The sequence below is a fragment of the Ochlerotatus camptorhynchus genome, unplaced genomic scaffold (genome assembly GCF_037179485.1).
Source record: "Ochlerotatus camptorhynchus isolate MF236.1 unplaced genomic scaffold, CSIRO-AGI_Acam_v1.1 ptg000330l, whole genome shotgun sequence".
In the NCBI taxonomy this organism is placed as follows: domain Eukaryota; kingdom Metazoa; phylum Arthropoda; class Insecta; order Diptera; family Culicidae; genus Ochlerotatus; species Ochlerotatus camptorhynchus.
Window position 1 is genome coordinate 11,663,899 of NW_027040818.1, and position 20,610 is coordinate 11,684,508.

The 20,610-nt window shown below is 37.8% G+C and overlaps 1 protein-coding gene across 3 annotated transcripts in view; it reads left to right on the forward strand.

Annotated features, from left to right (window-relative positions):
* Pu (Punch) overlaps positions 1 to 20,610 on the forward strand; it is an 83,369-nt gene that overhangs the window by 41,930 nt on the left and 20,829 nt on the right. For all 3 annotated transcript variants that reach the window (XM_065230556.1, XM_065230553.1, XM_065230554.1), the window contains exons 2-3: positions 12,337 to 12,470; positions 12,554 to 12,629. In XM_065230556.1, coding sequence (XP_065086628.1) covers positions 12,337 to 12,470; positions 12,554 to 12,629 — 210 coding nt within the window. The remainder of the gene's footprint in view (positions 1 to 12,336; positions 12,471 to 12,553; positions 12,630 to 20,610) is intronic.

Sequence of the window (20,610 nt, forward strand, 5' to 3'; positions counted from 1 at the left end):
GTTCGCTGTATGCTTGCTAATTGCATTTCATCTCTTGTTTTCACGTCTTCTTATCTATTAAATTCATCTTTAATCTTCTATCTTTTCATCATCTAAAGGGTGTCCGACACCAAATTGCATCACGGAAAAACACTATAGAAAGTTATCTAGTTGACCGATCCTTTTCAATCTTTCAGACAATAAAATATAACTCATTATAGTAAGGATAACGCATTAAAGGATCCATTAGTAAGCTTTTAGCATATTTATTTCATTCAACTTCAATACCATAACCGTACGCTCGCACCTTACGCTTAACTCCACTCATTTGGTTCTGTACAACATCTGACTGCAGCTTCTTCGGTACAGAAACCCACTTTTTATTCATGTCTTCCTCAGATTTGATCTCCTTGGGATGCTTCCGTAGTGGCTGCTTTATAATAGCCCAGTATTTTTCGATGGGCCTTAGTTCCGGTGCGTTCCCCCTTCCGTTCATTTTCTTGGGTACGAAAGTGACCCCGTTGGCTTCGTACCACTCAAGGACAACATTTGAATAGTGGCGCGAAGCTAGATCCAGCCAGAAGATCGCGAAGGCCCTCGTGTTGCTTCAACAGAGGAAGCAGACGCTTCTATAGATACTCCTTGAAGTAGATCTCCCCGTTTACAGTCCCGGTAGTCCGTTTGCCACTTAGCAGAACGCTTGCCAAATCATGTATTTCTTGTTTCTGCTTCCTTACTTCCTCCGGAACATCAAACTTGTGCTGAGCGGTGAAGATCAGTTCGGAAGTCCGCCTTGACTAAGTCTCATCAGTGTACAGTCTCCGGGCCCGTGACTTTCCCACCGTATTTTGCCGTTCGTCACGATTTGGAGCCTTCTGTACTTTGTACGTATGCAGTAGAGTGATGCAAAATTTGAAATTTTCGCTCCACAATACGATTCCAAATCGGATCCTGACTAACCTCTCAAAATTTGAACCCATTTGGTGAGAAACTGAGATGGCACAAACTATTTGAAGTTTGTATGGGAATTACTATGATAAAACCAAGATTTTTGTTCATGTCTATCTAATAATTCACCATATCGGTCTGCTTCAAAAGCTTTCAACTTTACTTGTAGGAAATTTTCCCAGCTACAACTTAGCTGAATACCACTTTTTGATTAAATATAAGGATCGAAAGTTATTAATGGTTCAATGCACTGATGTCTTATGATCATGCTCAATCAACTGCTCAGCAGGCAACATTGGTGTTTCTGGGGAATAGGACACAAAAATCATGGCTACTATGTCACACTGCAAAATACAGTGTTGCCTACAGAGCAGCTGCTTGATCATGTCATAAGTTTACCAATCTCTTAAATAATTAATAACTATTTCCTGTCTCGTTTTACATAGAAACGATCTTCAGCAAAATTGTAGCTGAAAAAAATTTCTATAAGAATAGCTATCGAGTTGTTTTGCAGCTCAATATGGAAAAACACTAGAAGGCAATGAACAAAAAGTTGAGATTTCCCATAGTAATTTACATGTAAACTTCAAATGGTTTGTGCGAAGTCTGTTTCTAACCAAATGAGTTGTAACCTTTGGAGGCTAATCACGACCCGATTAGAAACCATTTAAGCACTGTGGAGCGAAAAAGTCAAATTTTGCATCAGTCTAGTATGCAGTCCCTACCGGTCCTTGGCTCTCTGAACGAAAGACTCGGACAGATTCAACTTTTTGGCCACATCCCTGTCCGAAGCACTGGGATTCCGCTTAAACGCTTTCACGACACGCTTGTCATCCTGATCACTAATAGAACATCCATTCTGACCGCATTTCTCTTTGCATTTGATGCTCAGAGTTTCGTAGTAACGTTCAATCACACGACTCACACGATTCCGTGTTGTTTTCTGATGTTACGATGAAAGAGTTAAGGATTTTCCAGGTGCTTGCGCAAAATCAATTCGCGACGTTGCTTTTCGGGTGACGCCATTTTTTCCAACTTTCGAAAAACTGACAGCGATAAAAAAATACAGTGTAATCAATACACTACTTCTACCCAAATCTTCAGAAGAAAATACCGAATGAGTAATTTTCAACAGCGTTTTTTTTCGGTGATGCAATTTGATGTGGGACACCCTTTACTTTCTTCATCATCTTTGTTTTATTCGTAGTCTTACTATCCGCCATGTTTTTCGGTTAGCTCCACTTGCGGCTCCGCTCCGCTTTGTCTGCATCCACATAGTCCTCTTCTCGTCTTCTTTTGCTTGCTTTTCCTCAATTTCTTCGCTCTTCTTTACACCTCCGTCGTAATTTTCATGCTTCGCCTTAAATCCGAGTCTTCTTCTTTCCTGCTCTTTTTTTTAACTCTTTATTTGTTCCAAATTCAAAATAAATTACATTTCATTTTAACCTAGGTGCTCCAGTTACTACAGTAACTTACCAGCCTTAATTGTTATGATATATATCTAAGTATTTTTACATTGTTCCTGTCTTGGCAATTCAGTATTTTAAACAGGTTTTTTAAACCTGCATGTCAGTATAACAATTGAAATCTTCAAACTAAAAACTAAAACTAAATCTCATCTAAGTATAAAGAGAATTAATCGTTGCAATTGAGGATTGCAACGATTTTTGCCTGAAATTATTAATTATTTTGTTGGACATTTGTTCCAAAGTCTCAACATTCGAAATTCTATGTACTTCGGTAGTACTGTACCAGGGAGGCAACTTCAAAATCATTTTCAGAATTTTGTTCTGAATCCTTTGAAGTGCTTTTTTCCTGGTAGTGCAGCAACTAGACCATATTGGCACAGCGTAAAGCATGGTCGGTCTAAAAACTTGTTTAAATATTAGAAGTTTATTCGTCAGGCAAAGTTTGGATTTTCTGTTTATAAGAGGATACAAACATTTAATATATTTGTTACATTTGGCTTGAATGCCCTCAATGTGATCTTTAAAAGTTAATTTTTGGTCAAGAACTAATCCAAGATATTTCACTTGGTTTGACCAGGAAATTGGAACTCCGTTCATAGTGACTATGTGACTACTACTAGGTTTCAAAAAGGAAGCCCTGGGCTTATGTGGAAATATTATAAGTTGAGTTTTGGAAGCGTTGGGAGAAATCTTCCATTTTTGTAAATAAGAAGAGAAAATATCTAAACTTTTCTGCAGTCTGCTGCAAATAACACGAAGACTTCTTCCTTTAGCGGAAATGCCTGTGTCATCAGCGAACAAAGATTTGTTGGAACCCTGAGGCAAATCAGGGAGGTCCAAAGTGAAAATGTTATACAATAAGGCCCAAGAATGCTACCCTGAAGAACTCCTGCTCTAACAGGTAGTCGATTAGATTTGGAATTTTGATAATTTACCTGCAGAGTTCTGTCAGTTAAATAATTTTGAACTAATTTCATAATGTAAAGAAGAAAATTAAACTTATTCAATTAAGCAATCAAACCTTCATGCCAAACTCTGTCGAATGCTTTTTCTATGTCTAGAAGAGCAACTCCAGTTGAGTGGCCTTCCGATTTGTTTGAACGTATTAAATTGGTAACTCTTAAGAGTTGATGAGCGAAATCCAAACTGCTCTTCTGCAAAAAATGAGTTCGTATTGGTGTGAAGCATCATTCTATTTAAAATTATCTTTTCAAAAAGTTTACTTATTGAAGAAAGCAAACTTATTGTACGGTAGCTAGAAGCTTCAGCTGGACTTTTATCCGGCTTCAAAATTGGAACAACTTTTGCATTTTTCCATTTATCAGGAAAGTATGCCAAATGGAAACATCTGTTAAATAATTTTACCAAGAAAGACAAGGTACTCTCTGGGAGTTTTTTGACGAGGATATAGAAAATTCCATCATCACCTGGAGCTTTCATATTTTGAAACTTTTTAGTTATAGACCTTACTTCGTCCAAATCAGTCCCCCAGGAATCATCAAAAATATTTTCCCGAGAGAAAATATTCAGAAAATCCCGAGCAACCTGATTCTCAATAGGACTAGTAAGACCCAAACTGAAATTATGGGAACTCTCGAATTGCTTAGCAAGTTTCTGAGCTTTTTCCAAATTTGTGATCAAAATTTTACCACCTTCTTTAAGCGCTGGAATAGGCTTTTGAGGTTTTTTTCAAAATTTTTGTGAGTTTCCAAAAGGGTTTGGAACTCGGGTCTAATTTAGAAACATTATTTTCAAAAGTTTTGTTCCTCAGGGCAGAGAATCGTGTTTTAATTTGTTTTTGCAAATCCCGTCAGATAACTTTCATGGCAGGATCGCGTGTTCTTTGATATTGTCTCCTACGGACATTTTTTAAGACGGATCAAGAGCTGAAGATCGTCGTCTATTATAATTGTATCGAACTTAACCTCGCATTTTGGTTCTGAGGCAGCTCTTGCTTCAACTATAGAAGTAGTCAGATATTCAAGAGCATAATTAATTTCATCTTTGGTTTGCAAAGGAATGTTTGGATCGAAGTTATATTCCATAAATGTTCGATATTGCTCCCAATCAGCTCTATGGTAATTGAAAGTAGAGCTGTTGGGATTACAAATTATTTCTTGGGATATTTCAAAAGTTACTGGAAGGTGATCAGAACCGAAGTCAGCATGGGTAACCAGTTGGCTACAGAGTTAACATGAATCAGTTAAGACCAAATCAATAGTGGAGGGATTTCTTGCAGAAGAAAAGCATGTTGGACTGTTTGGATATTGAATAGTGTAATAACCTGCAGAATAATCATCAAACAGAATATTACCATTGGAATTGCTTTGAGCATTATTCCATGAGCGGTGTTTTGCATTAAAATCACCAATAATGAAGAATTTAGACCTATGACGGGTAAGTTTCTGGAGGTCACCCTTGAGAAAATTCTTTTTCTGGCCTACGCATTGGAATGGCAAATAGGCAGCTATAAACGTAAGTTGTCCAAATTTTGTTTCAACAGAAACTCCCAAAGTTTCAAAAACTTTGGTTTCAAATGAAGAAAGAATTTTATGCTTGATTCGTCTATGAATAATGATGGCAACGCCACCACAGGGTCCATCAAGACGATCATTTCTATAAATTAAATAATTTGAGTCCTTCTTAACCTTATGGCCAGGTTTAAGGAACGTTTCAGTTATAACGGCAATATGCACGTTATGAACTCTCAAAAAGTTAAATAGCTCGTCTTCATTATCTTTAAAAGATCGAGCATTCGAATTTAAAATATTTAGAGCTTTAAAATCCATGAATTTTAAAGTCATGACAATATTATTTGCAAATTTTACTCCAGTTTGAATAGCATCAAACATGGAGTTAGATTTAAGCATATCAGAAATCATGTCAATTAATGAATTCTGTAAAAATTCCATTTTAGGGCCAGTAGTGCTTCCTAAGTCAAAATTGTCAAAAATTTCCGTTAGAACGTTGGTTAGTATTTTGATTTCTACCCGTTGCAATAGCAGCATAGGTAGCTCCATTAACTCGCTGAACATTGTTAGCAGCGAGGGGAGTAGGTACAGATGAAACATTTGAAGCAGGGGTGATATTTGTACCTACGGGTACGAATGTAGAATTTGTTCCTCGCTGACCGTTGTTAACAGCAGAGTAATTTGTACCTGGTCGGGAACGTGGAGCGTTTCCTACCTGTCGCTAAGAATGAGATTGTAGGATCGCTTTGCGAGTCTTACATTCCCAAAAATTGGATTTGTGGTTTTCACCACAATTTGAACATTTAAATTTCTTAGGATTCCTTCGTCCTTTGCGTGAGAGGAATCACCACAATTCATGCATTTAGCTGGCATGTAGCAATTTTTAGTTCCGTGACCCCATCCCTGGCACTTACGGCACTGGGTGAGGTTTTGGAAATTTCCTCCAGTCTTCCTGAAGTGTTCCCACTTCACTCGGACATGGAGCATAAGGCTAGCTTTTTCTAAGGCCTTAAGGTTGTTTAGTTCACTAGACTTGAAGTGAACTGAATAAAAATCATTTTCATTTTGATTACTTGGAGTGGCACAACTCCAAGTAATTTTGCCAGTTCATCTTTGATCTGATCCAGGGATTCACCACTGGGCAGTCCTTTCATGACAACCTTGAACACACGTTCAGTTTTGGTGTCGTAAGTAAAAAAATTGTGCTTCTTCTCAGTAAGATACTTGAGAAGACATTTAAATCCGTCCAAGGTTTCAGCCAATACACGGCATTCACCCCGACGTCCAATTTGTAGTGAAAATTTAACTTTCACGAAATTCAAAAGTTCCATGCGAAGAGCATGGAAATCGGTAGTGGTTATCACAATAGGGGGAATCTTTTCCTTCTTGGCATTAAGCCGCGAAAGTTTACTAGAATTTTTCTTGGATGATGGATCATTTTCATCATCCGTGAGCAAATCAAATTGATTACTCAAATTAATTTCATCAGAAGGGGGGTCAAGAGTTCGCCCCTTTCTTTTGCGTTTAGGCGCCATGGCGGCAGTAAATTTTTATCCAGATCGACTTCCAAGCAGATTACTATAAGAATCTGAAGGATCGAAGAGGAATTTTCCAAATCGATATCCAAGAAGGATTACCTCGGGTAGGGTCCAAACAAGGATCGAAGAGGAATAAGAGTTGAACAAGGTAGAAAATTTTTACACGTTGAGCACTGAAAAGTGCTGTTTAAATTTGTTGTAGCTTTAGGTAGTAGTAATACTTCCTTAAGCAAAAAGCAATAGATCCGCACGATGCGGACTGGATTCTTTCTTTCCTTCTATGATTTTTCTTCTGGTTTGCATTTTTCATCAGCATCATCGCCTTTTTTCATTCATTTTCGCACAGTTACATTTCTCATTAATTTTCTTCTGCTCGGACTTCATCTGTTTCCTCTCCATCATCACCTCAGTTTCTGCATTTTCTTTTGCTCTCTTCTTCGTCAGCGGGTTGAACGTTATCTTTTTTATCTTCTTCCGTCTTTTTCACTACCTTTACCACGTTTAATCCATTTCGTCTTCTTCTCTTTCCTCTTCATCATGCTATCACTTCCTGTTTTTCTTTTAGATTCTTCGATACATATTGACTTCCTGCAGAAACTTCATCAACCAGTTTTCCTTGTCATCGTCGTTGCATAACGCCGCATGTAGGCTGGTTGAATCATTATCGTATTTTATCCTGGCTGTTTCAAACATCCTGTAGTTGTAATACGCAAAGACATGGACGTGGACGTGATTCAAATAAGTAATCACTCTTTGATGGTTGATCCGATTTTTTTTTTATTTATTCGTACAGGCTCAATCTAATAAACTTTACAGAGCCAAGTTATCATTTGCATTCCACATGTTCTTACTTAAATCTAGAGTTAAAGGAATTGAACCGATTACTCGCAATCGTCTCGAGAGTCAGATTACGTCTTGTTGTGTGGGAATCTTGATTTGGTTTTGTCTTGAGGTGACGAAAACGTGGGTCGTCATTATGTGTTACACGGGAAAATGCTTTGGCAATAATTTTAGTTTGAAGTGGTGTTTTGCACTTGTGCTGCAAGGCAATGGCAATGGTCTGGAGTATGAGAAAATTTTATTTGGAATGTGGGAATGTCTAGTCTTTGCCAGATGTGTCAATGTTAGGATTTCTGTACTGTGGGAAAGTTTAGAGCCTTAGATCATAAGCTAATAAAGGCTTGAGGATAATGTATTATGTTACTATCTGGGATGCTACACAGTTCAGAATCAAGTGGCGTACATCCAAGACCGTCGCGCATACTGGCGGTGTCAATTTTTCTTTGGTAGATCGGTCTTTTGATTTTTCAGCTTTTCAGCATACGCTTGTTTACGTTGGTACCCAAGAAATTCATCCCTTATAATATTCAATTAAATGTTGTCGTGACAGTAAGGAGCAATGAGCACTGGAGGGAGGTAGCCTAAACCTTCAAATGTTGCTGTATTCGTAAATATCGGAAACGCAAAAAGTGACGTCATTGTAGGGAGCGATGCTAATGTTGACGTTATGTTCGTTAAATTTACAACGCAGTCTGTGGTCAGAGTAAATCGTTTTTTTCTATGTAAATACACATAAAAAAAAATTTTAAGATCGAAAAAAATCGAAAGAAGAGATCGATTTTTTCGATCTTTTCGTGGACAAAGAATCGATCCAAAAGATCAGATCCAAGATCGCCCAATCCTACTTCCCACAGCAGACGAATGACATGGTTCAAACGTGACTTCTGATCAAAATGACGTTTGAGACAAAATTCTAGAAAAAAATTGTATTTTTTTTTAATTTTGAGTAAAAATTCCAAAAAAGCGTTAATATGTGTGCAAAAATAACATAAGTAGTTTGTTCACAACAAGTTTAGATCAAAAGTTGTTGTACTACGATTTTTGTCATGAGCTTTATTTACAAAATAAATTATAAATTATGAAGATATTTTTTTTTAGATATTTCAGTATATCACAACATTTTTATAAACTTTTATTCAAAATTACTCAACTTACTCAATGTAATTTATGTATAGAAAGACTATTGTATTTCTTAACAACTATGTCTTAAACGTCATTTCGTTTAGAAGTGACGTTTTCGTGCTGAAATTTATTGAAAAATTTCAAAGACGCCATTTTGAAAAAAATATGCATGATACAAAATGGTCGATTTTTTGCAAAAATGTGAATAATTGCCCATAACACCAATCGTGCAAAGTTTCATGTAAATCGGAGAAGGTCAAGTCACAATTGTTATCCTATTGGCTGATATACTTTTGACGTAGGACAATGTCTTGCTTTGCTATATACTATATCAAGAAATCAAAAATGAGGCATGTAACGAAAAAGGACGTGTTTTCAAACGCATATTTCTCCTTAGCATCAATGTGAAATATGCCATGCAATATACCATTCGACGTGGAATTTATCCAGCAATTTTGGCATATACTACAATTAGCGAAAATAATTAGAAAACTAGGAAATATAAAGAAAATTAGTAGCATTCAAATTTCCCATAAATTTGCTTGGACCGCAAGGTGTCTTTGCCACCAAATGCATCACATAGTTGGTACCAAACGAAACAAGCCGAAGCCGTCTAACCGTCTAATAGTTTCACCCTGCTGAAGCGACCATGACAAAATCGCTTATTGCGACTCTCATGTAGCAAAATTGGCAGGTTCTATGTGTCAAACACAAATTTTACCATCTGTTCTTGTTACGCACACATACAAAATATTATCATAATATCTTATTGTTCCATAATTTCATAAAACATTTTTTTAGCCAAAATGAATGGAAGGCGCTCTGAATTTCAGTTTTTAAAACTAAAATCGTCGGTTTGATACAGTACTGTCACAAGCCGAAACTTTTCATTTTTGATGGCTTTTGGCACAAAATTGACTCCGCTGGCTTGATACCACTCCAACACGTTTCAAGCGTAGTGGCAGGATGCTAGATCAGAGCAAAACAGAGTTGATCCTTTGTGCTTCCTTATGAACGGCAAGAGACGCTTCTTAAGGCGCTCTTCCGTGTAAATCACACCGTTGATTGTTCCGGAAGTGATGAAAGGAGCGCTTATTTCACCACATCCGCAAATCGCCTGGATCAGGAACTTCTTAGCAAATTTCGATAATTTCTAGACTTAGGAAGTTGACGGAAGTTTCGTCATAGAGGTAACTCTAAGACCAGAAGGTTCCGAAGAAACGTGCTCAACTTTTTGGCTCAGCTCTGGTACTCTCTTCGGTCCCAAGGTAATCGATGCACCCCTCGAAACATTGGAAAATCCACGATCCCCTCATTTTATCTGTCAAACTTTCATAGCGAATCAAAACAAACATAGTGTAATACTGGAATTTATACTAGAATGGGTTACGTTAATCGATTTGCTTGGGACCAATAGGCTAGTCAAGTAGTGAGCCAATTTAAAATCGTTAGTTTCGTATTGATTGTTGCTTATACTCTTTGCGTTGGGGTGGTCGGATGTGTGGCTACACTCCAGATAACAATTTACTGCTTAACAATAAATCTTTCGACGATTTTAGTTCAACCTTACTCAAGTAACAATGCAAGCTGAACGGTAAGAACAGATGCTGATCACTGGCTGATTTCAGGTGTAGAAAGCTGATTAACAATAGGCTGAATATAAAGTTGATTTGTAGTGTACACAGTCAATTTTCGCGCCATTATTCAACCTTCGTGAGTGAGTTGAACTACAGACTGAACAAGAGAACCAAATGTCTATGGAAATACGTATGAATTCAGCAATTCTATGAAATCCACGCCTTTTTCAAAGGAACAAGTCGAAATTCAACTTGCCTGAACAAGAAACCCAAATTACGTACTTTTGAGAATTTAAAGCAAGTTTTCAAAAAAAAAAAATTGTGCATGCTTCAAAAAAATATACCATCACGTATGGATTCAGCAAGGTCGATTCAATAAAATCTTTGCCTATTTTTCAAAGGACGGGCCCAAAATCCAACTTGCCTGAACAAGAAACCTGAACTTCCATCAAAATACGTATTTTTGTGAATTTAAACTCGGTTTTCTCAAAAGTTAAGAAATTCAACCCTCACGAATGGATTCAGCAAGTTCTATTATATAAAATACAAACCTAGTTTTCAAATATAGGAGCCAAAAGGTGACACAGTAGGAAGAAGTGGTAGTTTGTTTCCTAAAATGAACTATGCCCATTTTGTTATTCACATCAAAGGTTGATTGATTGCGTAGGAAATCAGTTTGGCATGAAGCAGGTTTGAAGCAGGTTTCGTATGAAGCAGGTCAAAAACTGTCCAAATCCGCCCATACATTTTTTTTTTTGAATTTCTGTATGGCAAAATAGTGAACTTTTCGTGAACATTAGACAAAGACAAATAACTCACCAACACTGAGAGACCGTGAGTTCCTGCCCACCTGTCATATTTCCATCTCGGACGGAGAGAATCTCTCAGTCAATGTCAATCTAATACAATGTTCAGCTTGTGTTGTCAACGGAGCCACACATATAACTTTAAATCTAGAATCTATAATAATGTCTAAAACAAGAATAAAAAAATATAAAAAAAATCCCATAGCAATTCGTAAAAATTTCCATTTAAACTTTAAAAGTTTTGCGTGACCTCTAAACCTCCATGAATATTTACTGTTTTTGCTTAGGCCTATATGGTTGTGATTTGGTTTTAACTGCCTTTGTAATAAGAAATAAGCTTTTCCAGCTTACATGATTTGCTTACATTACTTACGCCGATCATAAAACTCTGAACCTTCATTAATATTATGACATTTTGAATACGATCATTTAATCCATAAAGGCTTTGCATTAGCAAATCTACATCCAAGGACGCGCAAATCCAACCGTCATTTAATTGTTAGTCGAGTGCTTATTTGTTTCCCCTCCAGCAATCGATATTGAAATGAGATAATTAAATTTCAAATCAGTTCCGAGAGCCGGGACACATTCCACGAACCGCACACCTGTCAACCGGCGACGGTCGACCGGAGGCACACTCCATAGTAGAAACAATAAGCCGCCGATAATCACCGTATAATTACGACCAGAAGAGCCCTCGACCAACCCCGGGCTGAACTGCGGCTGGAGTCAGGAAATCGCTTTCATTCCACTCCATATTCAGCAGTTCGGTCCGAGCGGTTTGCTCGTGTCGGTTTTGTAACAGATTTAACGCATTAATCCTCCCTATACTCCCCCCCCCCCATTTCATCCCTCACGTCAAAACAAAACATTCAACAAATATAGACTGGACGCCAACAACAACAGTCTGTAATCGCTGGAATGGCAGGTTTCCACCACTTTTCGAACAACCACAAATCCGCACAACTCCGAGCAAACATATAAACCTGTCAACCTGGCAATTTGACCCTCCATTCCTCAAAGTTGCCCTTTTGCTTGAGGGCCCCCGACTGACCACCAACTAAACTGAATATTTAATCCCCCTGAACTATGTGCATAAAAGTGTTTGCTAAATCAGTTTCCATTACACGTAAACAGTGCTGCTATATTATTTTATGACACAGTAGCACGCTGGATTGGTTTCCATAACCGCCCTCCATCCAGCCACATGATCCAATTAGCTCGACGGGGTTGGACTTTGATTTTGGTCGAATGTATGAATCAAACCCAAAACGCAATTATTAAAAACGTTAACAAGATTCAATTGAAAGTACGCGCCATGATGTTTGAAGTTGCCTTTGATATTCGACTAAATCGCCCTCTCGACCAAACATCCCACCCCACCTCGCAGCGAATGATTACCGATTCAGAAACAGCCCACATATCGAGTTAAATTAGCTCGTCATCGCCCATCTAGCTTATGCATGACCATCCGGTTTTGATTTGAGTTTGGCTTCTCGCAGTCAGTGGTCACACAACGATTTCGTTTGCATGATTCAAACTCACCCACCCACAACATAGTAATATGATTCTTTCATTCGTTGCAGGACACGAAAAATGCACATTCCACCACGATCTGGAACTGGACCACAAACCATTGACCCGGGAGGATCTGCTGCCGTTCATGTCCAAATCGTACCGAATGCTGCTGAGCAGCCTCGGGGAAGATCCCGACCGGCAGGTCAGTGTTCTCACGCACCACCAAATGCATATATTTAAATAAATATCCTACCGATGATTCAAACTGTCTCCATTCTTCACCAGGGACTGCTCAAAACGCCAGAACGTGCTGCCAAAGCGATGCTGTTCTTCACCAAAGGATACGACCAAAGCTTGGAAGGTAGGTCCCGGGAACATTAACAATCGGAAGCACACACACACGGCTGCTTGACGGCAATCGATTGCCATTCCTTTGTCGAGTCCATGTCAAATCTCCAGATCCCTTCGCTCTTGCACAACATTCATGAGCTGCCATTTTCGGATGCATTATGAAAAGCCGGCTAAGTTCAACCGGATCTGCTTTCGAAGTCGACACACAATGGAAAAGTGGTTCGTTCGTTCGTTCGTTCAGGCACTCGATTGTCAAGTGCAAAACCGACCAGCAAAAGCGTTGTATGAACAGCATCATGAACTGAGTTGAGGAAAAGAAATCACTTTTTCAGCAAATGGAAAAACTCTCCCGTGGAGGCTTGAGTTGGAGATTTTCCGTCGTCGTCGTCGTCGTCGTTACCACGGTGACAGAAATGTGAATGGAATGGATGACTAGAATTTTTGAAATCTCCCAAAGGAATGCCTGTTGCTATTACTTTGTGACGAGCTTTGTGATGGTTATCGTTCCAGATGGAAACATAATCGAAAATGCACTGAAATGGACGATAAATCATCCTAAAATGGGTTTTATGTGTCTTCAGAGCTACCTGAATTTGTTTGAATGCTCTTAAAAATGTCAATAATGGCTGTTTTAAGGTGATTCCTTGCAGAGTCCACAAATGGCCACCACGTAGGCTATACTAGAGGGTAGCGAATCCAAACACATAAAGCAACCAACGATACAGACAAAACAGTTGCTACGACTACCAGGGCTACCATGACAAACTCGCTCTGCAATGCGCCTATTAAGTGGACCCTACATGATTACTTTTATTGACAATAATCGTATTGTCAATACATTCTGTATTGACGTCAATATATCGAGATTGACAATATTTCTGAATTCACATCATCAATATTATTGTCAATAATTCCCCTTCGCGTCAATATATTGATGCTTGTGGGGTTTGCTTTACACATATCAATATATTGACAATAAATTGACATACTGACAATATTATTGAAAAGGTGATATTGAAGACAATGATTGATGACAAGTATTGACGACAAGCTGATTTTAATTTCACTTTGTCAATACACAGAATGTATTGACACAAAACCGTTAATTTCGCCACCAATATCATCAACATACGAATATTGACAACTTTTATGGCAATGGGGTTAAAATGTATTAAAGTCAATATTACTTGTCTCAATTTCCCCACTCAATCAACATGGATTAGCGAAAGAAAGTGTGTTTAGAGTTAATGTTAGGATTTGGGTCCAAATAGATACGATTGCTACTAGCTACACACTGAATTCGGATCACCAAAGTCGGTAAATTTTGCCGGGTTTTTTAACAGCTGAAAAAATAGACCGTTACTCGAAGGAAATCAATAAAATCGACAAATTTGATTTGTATTATTAAATGGGGTTGACTAGGTCTATACATTTTCGGAATAAATTTCCAAATTTTTAAATTTTTCACTGATTTGTAAACTTTTACCGAACAGTTCCGTCGTTCATATATTACCAAACAGCGGAGTCCTTGTTTAGTAGATACACTACCCGTCATAAGTGATGACTCGCGTGGAAAAGTATTGCAACACTCATTTGAATATTGCATCACCTGAAAAAGTTTAGCATCAACCATGAAAAGTTTATTTTTATTTTTTTTTTTTTTTTTTTTTTTTTTTTTTTTTCTTATAGTCACTTTAACGCTCTTGGGTCATTCGTGACATGTCCGGGAGTGAGATTTGGACTCGTGACTTTGACGTGAGAGGTATGGATGCTTACCACTACGCCGGAGTCGCCCCCATATTTTCACTAAAATTTGAACAAATTCACTGTATCACTGTTAAATTATTGTGGTAAACATTCAGAAAGCTCTTAATTAGACTAGGAAAGTTTTGCAGAAAATGATGGCTCACGGTAGAGACCTGAAAAGTTTGGAATCACTTGAATTGGATGTGAGGCAGACCTGAAAAGTTTGAAATCACTTGAATTGGATGTGAATGAGAGCTGAAAAGTTTGAAATCACTTGAATTGGATGTGAATCAGCCCTGAAAAGTTTAGAATAACATGAATTTGATGTGAATCAGACCTGAAAAGTTTGAATCACTTGAATTTGATGTGAATCAGAGCTGAAAAGTTTGAAATCACTTGAATTCGATGTGAATCAGAGCTGAAAAGTTTGAAATCACTTGAATTGGATGTGAATCAGACCTGAAAAGTTTGAAATCACTTGAATTCGATGTGAATCAGAGCTGAAAAGTTTGGAATCACTTGTATTGGATGTGAATCAGACCTGAAAAGTTTGAAATCACTTGAATTTGATGTGAATCAGACCTGAAAAGTTTGAATCACTTGAATTTGATGTGAATCAGACCTGAAAAGTTTGGAATCACTTGAATTTGTTGTGAATCAGACCTGAAAAGTTTGAAATCACTTGAATTGGATGTGAATCAGACCTGAAAAGTTTGAAATCACTTAAATCGATGTGTATAAGAGCCCAATTTCCCAATTTCTTTTTTATGCACTGGATCAGTTGAGGAAATTTTAAATTCAATTTGTTGTGTACATAATCACTTCAGGAATGTATGAAATTTGATGATGAAATATTTGAAAAACACTGAATGACTCGGGAGAAGTAAAGAATCACGGTGAAATATATTGATTTTAAAACCAATATGTAAAATGGAGATTTTTTTGGGAAGTACTGATTTGGAAGTGAATAAGCGAAATAAAAAAAAACTCTTCAGGATACTTTGAAATCACTTTTAGAAGTCTTGAAACCACTTCACTTCAGGAAATTAGGAAATACCGAAATGATAAATAATTCTAAAAAAGTTAAAAATTATTTCGGATTCAATCAGAATACAAGTTTTTTGTACAGCATAAATTTACTCTAGGATCGTTTAAACCATTTTTATTTGAAACAAACAGATTTTAGATTCCTCGAAATATGCCCCATTCACATTTATCCCCGCCTTGCACATCCTGGGCATCTGCTCGATCAATTTTCTTATAGCATCATCATCTATTTGTTACCAACACCGCTGAAGGCATTCCCAAAGATGTTCATGATTTTGTGGTCTAATTTTTCGAGTGGCCCGATCCAGCTCATCCCAGAGCAACTAGATGGGATTTAGATCAGGCGATTGCGCTGGCCAAACCATGTTGATCAATTCTCCTTTTTGTTCCTCTTCGTTTACAAATCCCCGACAGAGCTTTGACGAGTGTTTGGGGTCATAATCTTGTTGAAGGATAAAACCCCGTCTAACAAGCCGTTTTCCGCTTGGAATTGCATTTTGCTGCAGTATGTTGAGGTATCCTTCTTTATTGAGAATTCCGCTGATTCGAATTAAATCCCCAACACCGCTTCTTGCAAATGAACCCCAAACTAACACCGATCCTCCTCCGTGTTTACGGTAGGTACTATGCAACTAGGGTTCATTCTTTCACCGACAAGACGGCGAACAAACACTCGCCGTTTATTGCCGAATAGGTCGAATTTGGACTCGTCTGTAAATAGTACTCTCGCCCACTGGTTTGTATCCCAGCTCTCGTGATCTTTGGCCCATTGCAGTCTTTTCATAATATTGACTTCTCGAAGCAGAGGTTTTTTAGCAGCAATACGGCCTTTTAACCCTACTTCAAGGAGTCGTCGTCGCACTGTCGGAACGGATAGTGGTGTACTTCTCATACTATTCAACTCTTCACGGATATCAGGGGCTGTCCGTGTTCTTTCTCGTTTACTGAGAATGGTGACATATTTGTCCTCTCTTCTGGTTGTAATGCGTGACCTTCCACATCGCTTTCGGTTCTCATGTGAACGTGTGTCTTTGAAACGTTTCACACATCTTACTACCGTGCTTTGACTCACGCAAGTCTCTTAGCAACAAGCCGTGTCGAAAGTGCTTCATTATATAGGGCCATGCACGCTGCACGCTGTTCAATGCTTGACTCCTTTCGCCTTGAGCCGAACGAACTTCGAGTCATCGAAGAGGTGCGTTTTAATGGATTTGATCCAGTTCCTTGTTTCCGAGGTTGAACTGTTGATATTTTTTCAACATCGTTGCGAATGATTCTAGATGCTGTTGATGCATTAATCATCGTCACAGCAGCGATTCGGCGCATGGATTGACCCATTGCAGCCATCTGCAATATCTGCGCTCGCTTATGATTGTCTACCCTCTTCCATGTTGCTGCATTCCCAAGCTTCTGGATTGTTCTCATTTTTGCAGTACGTCTTTGCCGGTTCAAACTATGGAAAGTAACAATATGCAGATTTGGAAATGTTTTTACCTGTTGCACGGGCGATTGAAAACTGGTTCCGTTTCCTTAAATAGTTTAATAATTCGGAAAACGCTGCATTGAGTAAGGTTTAGCTGTGCCGTTATCTTTCTAGTCGATAATCCAGCCTTGTGCATCGTTACGACACCTGAACGTTTCTCCGTAGGAATCCTTCTCCACTTTTGTATTGATTTACGGTTCTTCAAAATAGGACGTTTTTGCATTTTACGTACATGTTGTCGGATAACGGAACCAACAGGCCTTCCCGAACGACCTCTGCTGGAGTGGTTTTCTGTTTGCATGTGACGTTGAATTTCCCGCACTACAGTCGGCTGACTGACGTTCATGGTACGCGAGATGTGGCGTGTTGAAAACCCTTTAAAATGTAACGCAACAATATTGGAACGAGTCATGAGTCCTGTATCAGCTCTCGCAGCCATGATGAAGCCTGTTGAGCAGAAACTAATATTCGATAAAGCCGATGTTCACTGTATGAGTGGTACTAATTTTTCAACAGGAGTTTTTACGCACCCTGAATACCAAACCATGAATGACAAAAGAATGATCCATGGAGCTTTCTGCCACACAGAAATTTTGAAAACTAATGCCACAACAGGCAAGCAAAAGATAAACAAAAGTAGATTCAATTGCTGATGTTCAGCGATTTAAATTTGGTGAGTAGACTTGATGAAAGATCAGCAAACGTTCCAGCAAAATAATGCTGCTGATTTTTTCAGCAATTCCAACTTCTGTCAAAATTACAACCTTTTACTGAAAATCAGCAATATTTCTTTACTGATCTTTCAGCAATTAAAAATTTTGACATTTGGCAGCATTTTGCTGATTAAACAATTAAATTCAGTAAATCGAATTTGTTTCACTATATGAGCTTCCAGCTTCTGTAAATAGCATAGCATAGCATATGCGATTGTACAAATCGTGGGTGGCTATCTAATGGTCAACTAATACGTTTTGCAGAAAATATCGAGTGTTGACGCAGAAAATATCACTTGGGATTAGTGATTTTCCCTACACGAAAATAAAATCTACAATACAAGCATCGCATTATACACCTGGCCACATCCTTACAATCGCAGGGGAAGGGAGGGAAAGTTAATCCAACATCTACTTAAGAAGGTGCAGGGAACCCATACTACCTTCATAGGTGTCACAGGAAGGAAAGAGTTGTGTTAGTGGAAGGGTGAATGATTTGGCAACTCTATTCGTCAATATAGAGCATTTGATAAATCAGTGACAAAAAATAAAATATAAATAGATAAAATGGAAAGATCTCACCCGATTGGCCTAGAGACTTTACAGCGTCATGTTTTCAGAAATGCTTTATTTAATTTTCCTTGAACCACCGCAATCACTGATAACGCTCTTCTAGCTCGTACGTACAAAAGAACGCACTCCACGCATAATCAAGCTCATGTATTTTCGGACTGTCTTCTTTAACACCCCACTCTAAACTTCAGTACTAGTATACATTAAGTATGTTTAAATCTCTCATAAGTATTCTTAAGTATTTTTTAATCTTGCATAATTTCCATCATAGTTACCGGTTGCTAGTGTAGTTGTTTGTTGTTGTAAGCCCCGACAATTTAATAGTTTTTGTCACTTATGAAATGAAATTATTTCTTGTTTCAATCTATTTTAATTGCAATAAAATCATGTTAATTGGTATTTGTATTTCAATTATTCTTATGTAATAGTGTAAAAATCGTGTGTTATTCGAATAACTGATGGTTTAGAGTAGAAAGGTTCTAGAACCTCTCTAGATTTTGGCAGACTTTCCAGTGCACTATCATGAATTTGCACTCCTTTACAGAGCTGTTCCAGATTCCCAAAAAATAAGGAACCGTTGATTGACATGGCAGACCCAAGAATGTTACCAAGAGTGTTAGCACAAGCTGTGAAAGAATGAAGAAGAATAAGTTCTTAGCTATGCCTATACAGTTCAAGGATACCAGGGTTACGCTGCGCATTTGCCTGTAGAACTACGACGATGAAGCGAACCTTTACAGTAGGAATTTGTACTGATTGCAGTACGCTTTTCGGGGAACATACATCGGATATGGAGTTACTTTAGACTGATAAAGTAGTTTGATTAGCATTTTGCTAGTAGTCGATGTTTTCATTTGAACATAAATTTCTCAGTTTTAGTAATTGGAACCAACAACGACAAGGTGCTGGTGCAAAAACACTAGCATCGTTATCATTCTGATCCGTAGAGGAAAATTGATTATCCCGGTTGAATCCAAGCGTTACATGCGAGACTTATACAGCTCGATCCTCGGCTCGATCGTTCCAGAACGCGACACGTAAAAGTACTTGATTGGTTGGTTGTTTTTATTTAAAAGTTTGAACAAGCGATAGTTATTTATTCACATGTCACAATGCACAAGATTTACAATTGTTGCTGTTAGCAGATAGAATCAGAAATTGATTCAACACCAAGACATAGCAGATATGGCTTATCAATCATGTTCAGCTCTAATAATGGTTTAACAGATAAGAATTGACGGTTCCAAATCCGAGGAAATGTAGTTCATATTTACCACATGTTTACTATCTACGGCAAAGTGCCATAATTCTGCGCAGCACCTAATTCCGTGCAGTATTTTACATTTTTATCTAAATTTATATTTTTACCATGCACAAGTAGTTAATACCTACCATCATGTTCAATTAAATTCAAATTATATACAATTTCTAAATATTTTAGAAATTTTCAAAACAGCCCGGAATTAGGCCTACGCAGAATTATGGCACTTTACAGCAGAATAAAAACGTTCGGTGAGAAGCTACAAGATGCGACTCTCCAGATGCCACAAACTCGGCAAAAAGTACAATGTGAATGGTGTGGAAAACCTTCACAACTTCTTCGATAGTTCTAAGAGTCTAAAGTTAGTGTTACATTGCCAAATCATAACGGTCCAAAAGTACGTAATCTTATAACGCAACGATCGGAAGAACAAGACGAGGGGAAGGATTCTAAGATTGTCAACCTGACTTCTTCCTGTAACATGTCGAACGGATCATGCTAAAAGCGCTTCAAAGTGAGACATATTTAAATGCACAGGTATAATGCGAAAATGATGCAATTCGTGTCTAAATTGGAGAAATGTTCAGCGGCTGTTTTTTTCCACCGTTGACAATTCTTCTGCAATTTAATTTATAGGTGAATCATTTTTGAAATGATCTTCTCTTATTCGAAGACCATATCATGATGCCTACAAAACAAAAAGAAATAATTAAAATAGCTGATAAAGCTGAAAATATTAGCACTGCAGTTTTCAAATATTCACACAAAATCCTTGACGACATCCGATAAATAAAGAACTAAAATGTGATGAGCAACGGTGGTAACAACCTAATACAAAAAATAGGTTAAATATTTTTACGTATTTCCTGGTATCTTAGGTATTTGTAAGAACTTTCTGAGTATGACGCGGGAAACATAAAGTTTAGAGTGGGATGTTCCTAGGGAGTGATTATTTTATGATAAAACTTGTTCAGAAAAAGTGTGTTTGCTCAAATACTATCTCAAATATAGCTACTTAAATAAGAGAGACTTCAGGTTGAGAATCGGTGCAGCTGGAAAGCAGATTTTTTTAAATTGTTTCTTATGTCAGAAGAAAAGACACATTATCTTAAACGAAATACCATTATTGACCTTTCTCTGAAGTTGTAAATCTCTTATTTTGTTCACT